We start from the raw sequence: 15,014 nt of genomic DNA, 5'->3' as shown, positions 1-15,014 counted from the left end.
AACAAAATCTGTTCATATTTCTATCCTGATTCAGACTAGGTGACTTTTTCAATGGAGAACGCAATATTATGGATAGAAGACTCATTTCAGCAACAGTTTGGAGTTAAAAATGTCTTTATGGATTTATTTCTTAAAAACAAACAGCGTTACGCTTCACAAGATGTTAAATGATGGACTGGAGTCTTGTGGATTATTGTGATGTTTTTATCAGTTGTTTGGACTCTCATTCTGACGGCACTAGGTGACTTTTTCAATGGAGAAAGCAATATTATGGATAGAAGACTCATTTCAGCAACAGTTTGGAGTTAAAAATGTCTTTATGGATTTATTTCTTAAAAACAAACAGCTTTACGCTTCACAAGATGTTAAATGATGGACTGGAGTCTTGTGGATTATTGTGATGTTTTTATCAGTTGTTTGGACTCTCATTCTGACGGCACCCATTCAATGCAGAGGATCCACTGGTGAGCAAGTGATGTAATGCTACATTTCTCTAAATCTGTTAAAGAAACAAACTCATCTACATCTTGAATGGCCTGAGGGTGAGTACATTTTCAGCAAATTTTCAACTATTCTTTTTTTTTCATTTGTCCTAGAAAGGATATTTGATTTAATTGCGAATATTAGCTAAAAAAAAATGTTGTATACATTTGTGGAATATTCAGAGATTTTTGTAAGTTCACAGGTGCTGTAGTTGTCATTTTTTCCTGGGATGGTGTTAAGCTCACACCTGTGTCCAGCAGGACGTCTCGTCTGCGGAAGATCCAGCGGCTGTGAGCCTGGATATATTCCATCCCATAATAGCTTTACTTCTTCCTGTGGCACGGTGAATCCAAAACAAACAGCAGCAATCACTGCACAGATAACAATATCATACATGAGAAGAATGCATGATGGGAAATGTGTCCTGAGGAGACCTTAAATGCTCCAGGACTCTCAATGTGTATTAAGCAATTTGAGAACCTGCTTTTCTGAATCAGTCAATTCATTCTAAATATGAGTCCAGGTTTATAATCTGCTATATAACTCATAGGAGCTTTTTAAAGGGATAGTCCGCCCAAAAAATAACATCAAAGAAAATATTTTAAAGAATGTCGGTAACTGAAGTTTTGGTTCCCATTGACTTCCATGATAGAATTTTCATTTTTGGGTGATCCATTGCTTTAAATGAGTGGGAAAACATACTGGGCAAAGAAACCGGGACTTGTTGTCACACTTAAAAACTGCCTATATATATACAGTATGTATATACACTCTACTATAAATAACTCCACTGTTGATTTTTTTATCTAATAATTTATCTTGAAATGATACCCCACATTTAAAACAAGTCTATTTCCACATACTTTTAGCTAAATTTAAAAAGGAAATTTATGTTGAAAATGTTGAAGGTAACAAAAATCAAACTATTCTGGGCAACAGATAATGTAATTAATATTTTATAAGTATTAAAAAAACAATTACACTGTCCTGTTCTTGTCTAGAGAACATTATTCAACTTTTTAATGAAGTTCTACTTTTGTTATATACAGTTAATTGACTCTTGTTTTAATGTATGTTATTGTGGCTTTATTGTCTTCACATTTTTATATTACAATTACTTGAATTTTAGCTTGGAGGACATAATTCACAAAATGTATTCTGTGTGAAACCAGCACACGGTGTGTAGTTTATGTAACTCTTCCAGCCATGAGCTTTAAGCGTGAGGATTGTTGAGTGTGTGTGTGTGTGTGTGTGTGTGAGGTGTATGAGGACGTCACTCCTCCTCTCTGCTCAGGATGAAGACCAAACGCAGCAGGTTCTTATTACAGCAGTTTTCCTCTGTGAGCTACGCTGAGATCTCTCCTCATTCTCCAGACTTCACCATGAGACTCCGAGACGGCTGTCTTCTGCTGGGGGTCCTGCTGCTCCTCACACACACCTCACACCAGCAGAACGCTCCCAAAAAGAAACCCAATGCCAAAAAAGGTGAGACGGGATGGTTTTTGTTCATTTTTGTTGAGTTTCGTCTGCTTTGTGTGAATTCTAAATGTTGAAAAAAGTTGCAGAGCATCGCTGTGTAAAGCATATTTTCTTTAAAAGTTGCTGTTTGAAGAAAAGTAAACTCAGTTTCCTACTCCGTAAGCATAGATATGTTTAATACATTTAGCATTGATATGTTTAATACATTTGGGTGTGTTTTTAATCTTAACATAACTAATTTTCAATTTGAATCAGTTTAACACAATTGATTCTCAAGGTTCAAATTAAATTTGATCTATTAAAAGTTCAATTAAAATACAACTGAATGATCACTATTTTTAATATAATCAATAATGATGATATAAATAATTTAATAAATAATATAAGTACATTTAATTACATTTATTAAAATGTCTTAAATATATTAAAGAAAAATTACATATTTATTTATTTATGGTGATTCTCATTACCATACCACTTTTTAAAATCAGTATAAATTACATCATCTTAATGGTTTTAAAATAGGCTTCATTTACTTCATGCATAATTTTAGGGTCAAACAGTTTTTTTGTTTGTTTTTTTTCCTGTAATCCATCCTAAGATCTCTCTATCTATAAGACTCAGATACTCGAGCCAGCGCTGCTTTGGAGGACCTGCAACAGCAGATCAATGGCATTGTGGTGGAACTGAATCTTCTAAAGGAGAAGCAGGCCCTGCAGACTGGTGAGAACTTCATAGAGTTTCCCCATCACACCTTAAATCCATCTGCATTAGTGAAGCATCTAGACAATATTTCTAACCTAGTCTAATTGACTCCCCCCCCAAAAAAAGGGATTCTGTTTGGCCCTTGAGCTCAAAAAAACAAAATGTTACTGTAGACTGTGGCTTATTGTTTGGATTAGAGTTTATACACTTACATAAAACACATGGCCTCCACGTGTCACTTTTGATGATTTTTTCAGCTTGTGTTTTCCCTGGAGAACATTGAGTCAGATGTCGTCCAGTGTTTGATGTATGAGGAAATCTTGAGACAAATATGTGTTATATTTCATTAGACTATACAAATATCTGAAAAATTGTTCATAATATATCAAGAAGCAATGGCAAAATTGAATTTGAATTCAAACTCAATTCAGCTTTGTTCAGAATAGCATACTACTATACTATTATTACAGTATGTAGTATACATACTAACATTTTTATATGCATTTAATACTCAGATATGTAGTATATGTGCCAAAACGTCTTTTTTTTAACCCACTGTTTCATCTGATTGCCAACAGATATGTCTATTTGCACAAAATTGGGATGAAAAAAAGCAAAAGAACAGTATAGTTATTGCAAAGAATGCACTGAATTAAACATGGCATGCATTTAGTTTTTTCCAGTATTCAAGCTAAACTAATATATACTTAAAAATGTTGGCAACTAGATTAAATAAAAGTTTTATATAAATTTATTTCAAATAATGACATTTTCATAATGGTTTTAGTTACCAATAATAACACAGGTCATGTGACACTGAAAACTGGAATAATGATGCTGAAAATTCAGCTTTTCATCATTGGAATAAATTACACTAAAATATATTCAAATAGAAAACCGTTATTTTAAACTGTAATAATATTTTACTATTTTTACTGTATTTGTAATCTAATAAATGCAGGCTTGGTAAGCATACAGCAAGAGACATTCAAAAACACTCCAGAAAATAAAATCATAATTATTCCAAACTTTTGACCAGTAGTGTACTTACCCGTGATCTCTGGACTAATGCCGAATTTTAAGAAAGGTCCTTTTTCCTGGCTCAGGTCTTTTATGGTTTTAGGAGTTACAGTGATGGAAACGTTTCCTTTGATTTGGATTTTTTGGATAGTGCCTTCAGCTGCAGAGCAAAACTGGCCGATGTTGGAGCCCTCGGTCTCAGAGATCAGCAGCGAGACTCTCTCGTTACACTGCTTGTCTGGCAGAGACTGGTGCAGGTAGCTTCCCTTTGGAGACATGAGATCCACGGTGCTTTGATCCCGCAAACGGAGCAGCCAGGTGAACTGATGGAGGGGAACAGGAAGGCTAGGGTCCAGAGTGGGAATGGTGAGGGACGGCCCGGTCACATCACGGGCAGACACACTGGGACAGTCTATAATTATATTGAGGAAAGGGAAGACGACGAACAAATCAAAATAAAGTGGTGAATGAATCTCAAAATGATTCTGTCAAGATTGTGATTTAATGAATATATAAATCACTTCTGCAAAAGGATCAAAGGCTGCCATGCACAAATACTGATAGATTTGTTGTATGTTTACATCGGACAGATGGATTTTCTGGAATGACATTCAGGGTTTTCAAAATTGTCATTTTGTCAACTTTGAACTTTTGTCAAAAAAAAGTCTAAAATCCTTGCTATACTATCCTACAAAAAAATATTGTAATGAACGGTGCAAAAAAAAAAAAAAGCTCCTTTTCCATTCATGAGTTCAATTTTAATTTAATTGGCCACACCCCAAAGGAAGTTGAATTGGAATTCACTGAACTGCAATTCAAAGAAAATTCAACACAGGTAGTGCTTTCTGGAAAATGAAGTCCTCTTCTGGGTTATTATCATTAATTTAATTAAAACAATAAAACATTTTCATTACAAAAGCTTAACCGGAATAAAATCTTTAAAAAAAAAATTACATTTAAAAGAGTAAAAAAAAATCGAATTTTCATTTAGTTCTATCTATCTATCCATCTATAAAATTGTTGATTTTGAAAAATTAGAGCATTGAAATTTTATTACCTTACATTCAAATTCTATATTCTGCTTGACGCTGAATTAAATTTGAGACCACAGGTGACATTACATACATACCACAAAACAAAAACAGCCAGAAGAGCTGTCAGCACATCAGTTGCAATGACTAGACAAGAGAAGTCTGTGTGATTTTACTTCTCTGATGAGTTTAAGCCAGATCAAACAAAGTATTTTTTCTAAATCTAAAGATTTTCCTTTCCATTGTGTTAGAAGGTTCTTTAACATTGTGACATATAACTGAGCTGTAGTTACCTATGACTTTGGTGGCTGTCAGCTGCAGATCCTGCACGGGGCAGTCGAGGAAGGACAGGTCAGCTTTGGTGCCCGCAGGAACCACTATTTTCTCCTGCATCACAGAGTTCAAGCTCATTTCACAGTACGACTCCGGGTTTTTATTTTCTATTTGCAGACTCAATCCCTCCTCGTTCCGGAGATCCACAGTGCAAAGATCTGAACAGAATAGGAAGATGAACAGCATGTTATTTATCAGCAACTTAGAAGCATGAAATATTCAAGGTACCAAACTGACCCTAAAAACTCAAAAACAATGATTTCAGACACAAAACCAAAGTTATAGGCTCATTTTTTCCTTACATGGAGTCCCACTCCTGAACACCTCCACGTTGAAGTTCAAGGAAAGCCCAGGAACATTCGCCACTTTCTTTGCATCACAGTTGGCCAGAGTCAGGCTGAAATCTCCCTGTTTATTAGCCGGTTGAGTTTCTGTTGGGGCCACTGTGAATGAAGTCTTGTCTCCCAGTGAATAATCACACATAACAGTTTTCTTTTGGCATTCTGGTGGAGCGTAATGTTGAAAGCGAACAGTAAAATTGTGCATAGGCTTAAGAGCAAAGTTCCACTTCATTTTTTGTTCATCGTAGTAGCCTGTGGCGTAGTTTGGAGTAAAGAAATCAACAGAAAACGGTCCTCTGGGCAGCTTGACATCCATCTCAACTACTCCTAGAGATGCAAAAAACAAGGAATAAAATGATTGCAATCAGAAGCTAAACACTAATGAAGTTAAGTAAAATCACTCATTCTAACCTGTTGCTGCTGGTCCCATGGACACTTTGAAGTCAGATGAGTTCAGGTCTGTACCTTTGGGAACCTCCAGAGTCACTCGACCTCTATACAAGACCTGGATACGGCTGATGGTACCGTTCCGACAGAACGAGCCGATGTTGGCCGGTCCTGCACGCTGGTATGCGGTGATGGTGTAGGTGTGTTTGTCTGGACAGGATTCTGAAGGCTTGATCTGTCTAATTCCTGGAGATGGGAAGTCTAGCTGGAACACCTTGCCGGACTGAACCTTCAGATCCCAGGTAAAGGTTCTGGTGAACTCCAGGAATCGGGTTGAATCCGGATGCACTGCAATGATGCTGCAGTCTGTTGTTGAGCAATCTGTGTAGAGATTTAAGTGATTTGTATTAAGTGGATAATTCAGAATCTGCATGTTGTTACTCACCGATTTCTTGGTTGATCGCCACATTAAAGACGTCCCCCGGTTGAGAGCAGTTGAAAGTTACGGTGGTGGGCTGAGCTTCAGTAAGTCTGAGGTTGGAGTTACAGGTTTGAGACGGACCTTCATCCTTACACACGCTACAGTCCAGACCATGTCCTGCCTTTTTGCTGAAGATTACGATGGTGCCAGAGTCAGGGGTCACTTCTATTTTATGACATTCTGCAAAAAATAAATAAATACATATTTTTATATGTATTTTACAAAATTTGTGGAATGCAAAGTAATGTATTGAAATTGATATTTGTTGCTATTACCTTAAAATGACTTTCCGTTTTTTTGTGTGATTTTCTCTCTCTCTTTCTCTCCCTCTCAGTTTAGACTGACTTTTTGTTTATTGGTTTTATACTGTTTTTGCTTTTTGTGAACAGGCCTTTATTTGGACTTATTCTATTAGAAAAATGATGCAATAAAATTCAAATCAAGCATTGAATTCCTCTAGACTGTTCTTGGACACAGAGTTGCCCTACAAAATGATCAATACAGAGCCACGTAAACGAACAGCTTGAATAAAGCAGAGAGTTGTAACCCACATGAAAGCAAACAGAAAAAAGAAACACAAAGAACTGATTCACACAAGGTAAAAGTTTGAACAGGAAGAGTCCATGAACCAACATAGCCGCGCATTACACTACACTTGTCAGGCATTCTGGGATCCTCCCTAATTAAGAAAAAAAAAGTGCCTTGCCCATAATAACTCTGAGAAATGCTGACGTTGCAGAAAGTTTGGTGCATGATAGAATGTCCATATGCTTCATATAGTGCCTATTAGAAATTAGGCTTAGATGTTGGTTGGTAAAGTCTACTTTGGTCAAACACTGGTCAAATGCATCGAGATCTCGTACCTCACTTGATCGAAAGATGTTTACAAGTTTAGACATGATTTCGATTGCACAAATCTAACTTTCAACAAAACAGAAGCAACCACGCAGAAGAGAAACATCCACACTGTCTCACATTACCCCATGAGAATGACTACAACATCTGCAAATATTTATATAACACACACCTCTCCAGCCTCTAGATATTCTAAACTAAATCCATCAATCTAGACCAGGGGTAGGCAAGTTCGGTCCTAGAGAGCCACAGTCCTGCAGAGTTCAGCTCCAACCCTAATCAAACACACCTGAACAAGCTAATCAATGTCTTCAGGATTAGCTCTCTAGGACCGAACTTGCCTAGCCCTGATCTAGACCATCAATCAACATCTTGTAAAGCAGACAAAGTTCTAATCCATAATAACGTTTCCTGCAGTGAAAAAGTCCATCTCCTGTTGTCTCTCACACCAAAATCCACCAATAACATAGAACTGTTTTTGCTTGTGGACGGTGCTTGATCTGTTTCCCTCTTAATTCTGACAACATGATGTTTTCATAAAGCAATATTATGGATAGAGAACTTGTATTTTGGCCAGATACAATGGTTTAAACCTAAAAATGTCTTCATGATGGATTTGTTTCTTACAAACACACAGCTTTTCACTTCACAAGACGTTCATTGATGGACTTATCAGCTGTTTGGACTCTCATTCTGACGGCACCCATTCACTGCAGAGGCTCCATTGGTGAACAAGCGATGTAATGCAACATTTCTCCAAATCTGTTCCGATGAAGAAAAACTCATTTACATCTAGGATGGCCTGAGAGTGAGTAAATTTTCAGCAAATTGGTAAAGTATTCCTTTAACCAAGTTATTTGTTTAACATAACTGTTAAAGTTGTATGTGGAAGATATACAATGGAAATCCCAAATGTGAGTTTGTTTTGATGTACATTTTAAGGCATCCGTGGCATTGAAAAAAGAACAAATCTGTTACCCAAACTTTCAAATAACCCATTAAACTAGACACAAATCCTTTTAGCTCTTTTTAGTCATTCAAAATCACAGCTCTGACCGTCAATACATCTGCAACACTTTGAAGGTCACTTCCCACGCTGTGAAAATGAAAGTCCATTGTCCCTAAAGCTGAAATGTCAATAGAAAAGCAAACACTGACATTCTCAGACAAGCATTTCACTATAGAGAAAACAGTGAAAGTCTTATGCTTTTCCCTCCCTGCCCAAGAGCATGTTACAGTAAACCGCCCTCCATTTGTACAGTAGCAGATTGTTAGTCAATAATTAACAAGTTATTTTTCACAGCATCTGTCATATATGCAAATGACAGTGCTAAGCCATAAGGGAGGCCAGATTCAGATCTGCTGGGAAGAACAGTGGATATTAGTCATTTTATATGCATTAATGTAAGAATTTGTTATCAATACCCATCATGGTTCAATGAAATGAAGTGTCTCAATATAAAAACGCAACAAACCCTCCCAGCAGCTCAAACTGTCAAATCATTAGCCTATACCTGATCACTTTTTAAGCTTTTAAGGTCAAATATATCTATATATTTCATGGGCAATATTTCAATTGCTCGGAATATTAAACCTTAACAAACGATTAATAAGCGAAAAATGACAGTGACAAGGATGGTAAAAACGAGTTTGGGGTGTTGCTTCTTTGTAGACTCACCTGAGATTTTGTGAATCTGCAGTAAAATCAATCCCATGAACACTGGAAACACGCATGAACCCATCGTTCTCCTTCAGAGGTTACTGAACTTTCCAAAGTAATATATGTGTGTGTGTGTGTGTGTGTGTGTTGTTTGATTTAAACCCTTGGATCGTGCATGGTGGATTGAGTTTGTCTGACAACACAGGCGCTTCCTGATTCTGATACCTGTTGTGCTCAGAGAAGGGCGTGTGCGCGCGCAAGTTACCTGTCCAAACTTGCGTTCGGGATCCAACAGCTGGAAAAACGCGACTGCATTATTCAAGAAACAGTTTAACTTACATTAACCGAAGAGAATCTGATAGATCCAGGAGATTTAATCATAAATTCACGCATAAATCAGGAAATAATAGATTAACACTTCGTTGAATTTTTCAGAGACAAAATCCACCCGATTTAACGTCTGTGATAGTTCACGTTTACAAAATAAACTAACATGATTTTAGGTTTTCCTCAGTCAAGATTGATTCAGCCCTGCATGAGGACATCGCGTAATATTCATGAGTCAAGCGGCTCTCTATTGGAAGGTTTTCTAGAGAACGTCATCACAACTTATTAATATTCATGAGCCACTCCTTCACTGTGGCAGGATGCGTGATTTCGCCCAGTGGTAGTTTAGGTGTTTATGAACAGAAGTTGTTGACTGTTATTAAACTATGTAGCATTATTTTAATTATTATCTTTTTTTAACTGTTTAAACTCCCCTTTGATTTATGTTGTCTTGATCATTTTTAAACTATTTTAATATTTATTGATAATAATTTTAATGCAATTGTTATTAATAATTAAATACATTATACTGTGTAAATATCTCAAGGAAAATGTGTCAAATTAATGTTATTTTAATTATGCAATTTTTTTTCTCACTTACTATTGTGCTTTGAAGTAATGAGTCCGCGCATGCCCGCAGACAACAGCATTCCAGTCATTTCAATGCCAACAGCCCGGAGCAAAAGTCACCAAACACGAACAGATAACTAGATTAGATAACCCATCCAACAGGTATCACAAGAGACAACACTTTCATTATGTTTCTTGTTTTGTTTCCCCCTTTCTGATCTCATACATCCATTTACATACCATTAAAACTATGTGACTGCAGGAAATGGATTACTGAAATGCATTTATTTAGTGTGGAGTATGTCATCTATGATTGATCATCAAAGCATTCAAATAGAAAATTGTCCCATTAATGGGCTATTGTCTCATAACTGAGCCCTGTGGTTACAGATTTTGGTGCCTTTAAATGACCGTTTTTCACACACTAAAATCTTTCCTACAAGCAAAACACTCAGCGCCATTATGTCATTTTCCAAAAGAAAGATACATTTCTGAAAGGTATAAATAATTAATTCACAATCTGTTAAACCCTTTTTGCTCCATAGACAAAACCAGCATTCACTAGCCAGCACTCAATCAGCAGAAACCTGTGGGAATGAGAAATTCATCTTCAGACAATGGATGTTGTGATGCAGAAGACAACATAATGTTATGTTGATGTTTGTTACTGTGTATATTCAGAAACCTTTCTACTGATTTGACTGATATCATTGTGATATTTGGTGGAAATGGCTCTTTATTTTAGATTTTATTTTATTAAAAAGACATAATGAAAAATCTGTATATTATATTGGTAAAAATATTCAGAAACATGTCCACTGATTAATCTTTACTATGTTGTGCTTTTTGCATTACATAACTTAATCTGTGTGACATTAATGGCTGTTTTAACAAATAATGGTACTTTGATTGAAGCAATTCTTAATGAATCTAATTTTTGACTGTCAGCCCAAATCCGATTTTGTGCATATCTAAATGGAATCTGATTTGAATAACTGACTGTCCACACAACGTATTGCAACTGTTCTTATCCGATTTGTGTGTCCATAAGCGATCTTTCATTTTTACGGAATGTGCATTGGTTTCTATGGTAATGCCGTTGCGTTGTTATGCCTACGCTAAAAACAACAGTAACAACAATACAGTTTGCAATACAGATGTTGTCTTACGACATGACAACATGTTGCTGTTGCAGCTGCGCTGTATTATTATATTTCGTCTTGTGAGGCAGCGGCAGAAACGCAGGAAGCTGGAATGTGCGGCTTTATTCGGTGCTGCCGTCTCCGCTACATTCAAAACTCGAAGAGGTGCGTAAACTAGCAGTATATTGTGTTTTTCCGCTTGACTTGCACTTCACAATGACACAAGCTTGTTTCTGCAAAGATGTTCAGCATGTTTTCTGCAAAAACATCTGACGTGTTTACGTGAGGACTTGACCGGTCCGACCGGTCAGACTGAAACAGAATTCCAGAAATGCGATTTGAATAGGATTCCAAACCACATACGAATGTAGCTCGAAAGTGGTGCTTCACAACATGTTAATTTTACGCACGTCAATATAAACTCAATATCATGTGCATGTTTTCTCATCTCCTCGACGCAGGCCAGGAACTGAAAGGGAAGGCATTTTATGACTTTTCAGGACGGGTGTTCTGTGAGGAGGATTATTTGGTCTGTGGTCTGGTCTTGTTTGTTAATTATTTCTTAAATTAAATTTAGAAGATTGTGCTTTTAATGCTTCCTTTGTTTTGTAGTATTCCAGCGTCAAGCACTTCGCAGAGGTCTGCACATCCTGCGGATATTTAATCACAGATATGGTCAGCCTGAAAAGCATTCTGTGTGTGTTTTAATGGATAGAAAGAATGTTGTTTAATGTTTCCTACCACATGATCTATTAGTAAGATGACCTCTCTGGCCCCTTTAGGTGCTCCAGGCTTTGGGAAAGTCCTTCCATCCTGACTGTTTCCGCTGTGTCATCTGTAATGAGAAACTGGAGGGACAGCCGTTTAGTGTCGACACACAAAACAAGATATATTGTGTGAAAGATTACCACAGGTGAACAACACACTGACATGTACAGTCTGCACAGACAACGGACATACAGTGAATATAAAACCTAGTTATTCATTAATGGTCTATTAGATTAAATCCTAATCAAATTTCTTTGAGTGTCTGTTGACACTTTAAACATTTTTTTTTTTTTTTATATATATATATATATTTTAACCATTTTATTGCCTAGAAAAGCAACCCAAGTTATATAACACGTGAATATTCTTTGATTGTTATGTCTGATTGTATTTTATTTGGCCTAATTTTTGTTTTATAGGATTCTGGCACAGACATGTGCTATATGTGAACAGCTCATCCTTCCTACTAAGGTATATTTCTACAGTTTTTATTATTAATATTTTTATTTTGCAGATATTTTTTGATATCACGTGTAATATTTGATATCATATACAGAACATCTATTGGATAAATAATCATGCTTGAAATAGTGACTTCTTTTTTTTAATGTACACAGGGTTCAAATGAGATTGTGCGAGTGATGTCCATGGGAAAAAGCTACCACGTGGCCTGTTATGAAGGAAAAAGCAACATTTAATCACTGTTCAGTCTGAAGAAAATAATAATTATTCATTGTTTATGTTTTTGTACCACTGTATTGTTGTTAAGTACCATGTAATTGATAAATGTTGACATGAAAATTTAATTTAAATACCATATAATATATATAAGTGCCATGATATATTTTTTGATATCATTAGTATATTATTAATAGTATTAAATAGCATGTATTATGTTATTAATTCAACTTGCTACCAAACCAAACTGTGTTGTCATAAAAACGATGTTTACTTAATAATATTTATATTTATATATAAGAGATTCTAAATTGGATATTTCCATTTTATTTAAAGAAAAGTTAATAAAATTGACTATGCAATCTGTCCTTTGCGATGAGTTTGTTCGGGACTTTTATTATGACATTACCGGAAAGAGGCGGAAGTCATCTATTGTTTTCAACGCTGATTTGACATTTGGCGCGTTCAGTGAAAAGTCGAGTGATAAACGTAAGTGCTCATTTATTTAAGATAAATATGGTCTTTTCTGAAACATACGCGTCTCTGTATAACTGACATGGTCCTTTTATAGTGAGTCTGATGTCGATGTGTTTTGTGAAGGAATTATAAAGTCAAACAGGTTGCTGGATGTGTTTGTGTTTCTATTTGTTTTCACGGATAAAGTGAATAAATGGATCGATACAATGATGTTAAAATCCTCCTGAAGAAATGGGAACAGTCTTTCTTCCAAACAAACAACAGAAAACCTAATAAGGTGTCGTGTATTCATCAGTATTCTGGAATATTGTGTTGTTTTTAAGTTGTTTTATATGCTCTGTGTTGTTGTTTTTATACGTTGTATTTTACGTTGTTTTCTTCTGTTGTTGTTAAATTAATACTGTCCAAAACACCCTTTCTTTTGAAGGACGACATCGATAAAGCTCCAGAGGAGACGAGACGTAAGTTTATTGCCTTGTGTTTGTAATTTGATGAGTGACGTATGTCCGTGTTAGGATTTAATTATTTATTTGTACCCTGTGTGTTGTTGTTTTTGCAGAACTCTATAAAGAATACCGTTCTCTTAAAGAAGCAAAAGAAAGGAATGGCACTGGGCAGGAGGAGCACACAAAACCCCCAAAGAGTCAGCCTTCTACAGCTGTAAGAGGACAAATCTAATTCATTAATTTTAACATTCATCAGCCGTCTTTGTAGTTTCTGAAGATTATACCTGTTTATGTATCGATTTATTAAACGTGCATGTGTTCGCTGTTTTAAGGAATCTGGATGCTGGGGGTCTCACCTCAACCGAAAGAGTCTGCCGGCTGCTGTACCAAAACTGTCATCAGATGACAAAGAGACGCTGAAAGCTTCAGCTCAGTACTTTGGCATGAAGTTGAAAAACAATCTTGGAGCTTTAACAAAGGTGAATGTGACTTACACTGTATCCTGAGCCGGGTGATATCATAAAAAAAATGATCTCAAGTTCATCTCATGACAATATGTGATATGTTGTGATATTTAATTATTATTCATATTGAATTAAAGTAAATAAAAGTAAGAAATTATCAAGTTAATAAAAAAAAAGAATCAGTCTTCTGCAATAAAAAAACTATTTTTTTTATTTAAAAAGTAAAAATAAAAGTAAAAAAGTTTAATTTAAAAAGTAAAATACTATAGAATTAAATTTTGAATAGGCCTAATTAAAAAGAGAATAAAAAAGACATGTATATAATATATTTTTTTTCAATAAATGTTTTAAGATTTAAAATTCTAAGAACAATTATGTTGATGTTTGTTACTGTGTATATTCAGAAACCTTTCTACTGATTTGACTGATATCATTGTGATATTTGGTGGAAATGGCTCTTTAGTTTAGATTTTATTTTATTAAAAAGACATAATGAAAAATCTGTATATTATATTGGTAAAAATATTCAGAAACATGTCCACTGATTAATCTTTACTATGTTGTGCTTTTTGCATTACATAACTTAATCTGTGTGACTGTTTTAACTGTTTTAACAAATAATGGTACTTTGATTGAAGCAATTCTTAATGAATCTAATTTTTGACTAATCCGATTTTCAGACTGTCAGTCCAAATCCGATTATTTGTGTATCCGATTGGAATCTGATTTAGATGTTTGACTGTCCACACCAGATCTAATTTGTGACTCTGGCGCTCTTTCATTTTAATGAATATCTGCATTGGCTTTATTGCAATGTCTTTGCGTTGGTATGCATATGCTAAAACCAACAATACAGTTTGCAATACAGATGTTGTCTTATGACATGACAACATGTTGCTGTTGCAGCTGCGCTGTATTATTATATTTCGTCTTGTGAGGCAGCGGCAGAAACGCAGGAAGCTGGAATGTGCGGCTTTATTCGGTGCTGCCGTCTCCGCTACATTCAAAACTCGAAGAGGTGCGTAAACTAGCAGTATATTGTGTTTTTCCGCTTGACTTGCACTTCGCAACGACACAAGCTTGTTTCTGGCATGTTTTCTGCAAAAAAACGTCTGACGTGTTTACGTTTTACATGGCGTGAGGGCGTGAAAAAGCTACGCTAAATCCGATCTGACCGGTCAGACTGAAACGGATTTCCAGGAATGCGATTTGAATAGGATTCCAAACCACATATGAATGTAGCTCGAAACGGATTTGCAAAAATTGGATTTCATGTAGTTCGTTGCTGTTTAGACTATCTAAATATGATCGGATTTCAATCGGATTTGCACAAAAATCGGATTTGGGCTGACAGTCTGAACGAGGCT

The 15,014-nt window shown here is 35.8% G+C and overlaps 3 protein-coding genes across 3 annotated transcripts in view; 2 read left to right on the top strand and 1 right to left on the bottom strand.

Moving 5' to 3' along the window:
* Positions 1-2,951: 2,951 nt before the first annotated feature.
* LOC107753473 (CUB domain-containing protein 1-like) lies at positions 2,952-9,269 on the bottom strand. Its single transcript, XM_016569625.1, has 7 exons — positions 8,794-9,269; positions 6,225-6,440; positions 5,804-6,160; positions 5,354-5,719; positions 5,012-5,209; positions 3,719-4,099; positions 2,952-2,986 (listed from the first exon to the last, which is right to left on the bottom strand). The coding sequence occupies exons 1-7, from the start codon at positions 8,855-8,857 to the stop codon at positions 2,952-2,954; spliced, it is 1,617 nt and encodes a 538-aa protein (XP_016425111.1). The 5' UTR covers positions 8,858-9,269.
* A 1,583-nt stretch (positions 9,270-10,852) lies between these two features.
* Positions 10,853-12,413, top strand: LOC107753472 (LIM domain-containing protein 1-like). Its single transcript, XM_016569623.1, has 6 exons — positions 10,853-10,979; positions 11,276-11,343; positions 11,427-11,489; positions 11,597-11,727; positions 12,002-12,053; positions 12,200-12,413. Exons 1-6 carry the CDS (start codon positions 10,853-10,855, stop codon positions 12,278-12,280), a joined length of 522 nt encoding a protein of 173 aa, XP_016425109.1. The 3' UTR covers positions 12,281-12,413.
* Positions 12,414-12,692: 279 nt separating this feature from the next.
* recql4 (RecQ helicase-like 4) overlaps positions 12,693-15,014 on the top strand; it is a 24,500-nt gene continuing 22,178 nt past the window's right edge. The window contains exons 1-5 of the mRNA XM_016569620.1: positions 12,693-12,830; positions 12,924-13,014; positions 13,165-13,198; positions 13,297-13,397; positions 13,516-13,662. Coding sequence (XP_016425106.1) covers positions 12,931-13,014; positions 13,165-13,198; positions 13,297-13,397; positions 13,516-13,662 — 366 coding nt within the window. The 5' untranslated portion in view covers positions 12,693-12,830; positions 12,924-12,930. The remainder of the gene's footprint in view (positions 12,831-12,923; positions 13,015-13,164; positions 13,199-13,296; positions 13,398-13,515; positions 13,663-15,014) is intronic.

The sequence above is a fragment of the Sinocyclocheilus rhinocerous genome, unplaced genomic scaffold (assembly GCF_001515625.1).
Source record: "Sinocyclocheilus rhinocerous isolate Xijiao unplaced genomic scaffold, SAMN03320098_v1.1 scaffold1403, whole genome shotgun sequence".
Classification (NCBI taxonomy): Eukaryota; Metazoa; Chordata; class Actinopteri; order Cypriniformes; family Cyprinidae; genus Sinocyclocheilus; species Sinocyclocheilus rhinocerous.
The sequence above is the reverse complement of the archived record's forward strand: the minus strand, read 5'-3'. Positions and strand labels throughout refer to the sequence as shown.

Bases quoted from the DNA above. Each gene is read 5' to 3' on its own strand.
- LOC107753473 (XM_016569625.1), bottom strand. From the start codon at position 8,857: ATGGGTTCATGCGTGTTTCCAGTGTTCATGGGATTGATTTTACTGCAG. The intron at 4,100-5,011 runs GTAACTACAGCT...ATATAATTATAG, and splicing joins GACAGCCACCAAAGTCATAG to ACTGTCCCAGTGTGTCTGCC. The intron at 2,987-3,718 runs GTAAGTACACTA...ATTTGTCTCAAG, and splicing joins CATTAGTCCAGAGATCACGG to ATTTCCTCATACATCAAACA.
- LOC107753472 (XM_016569623.1), top strand. From the start codon at position 10,853: ATGTTGCTGTTGCAGCTGCGCTGTATTATTATATTTCGTCTTGTGAGG. The intron at 11,728-12,001 runs GTGAACAACACA...TTTGTTTTATAG, and splicing joins TGTGTGAAAGATTACCACAG to GATTCTGGCACAGACATGTG. The intron at 12,054-12,199 runs GTATATTTCTAC...TAATGTACACAG, and splicing joins AGCTCATCCTTCCTACTAAG to GGTTCAAATGAGATTGTGCG.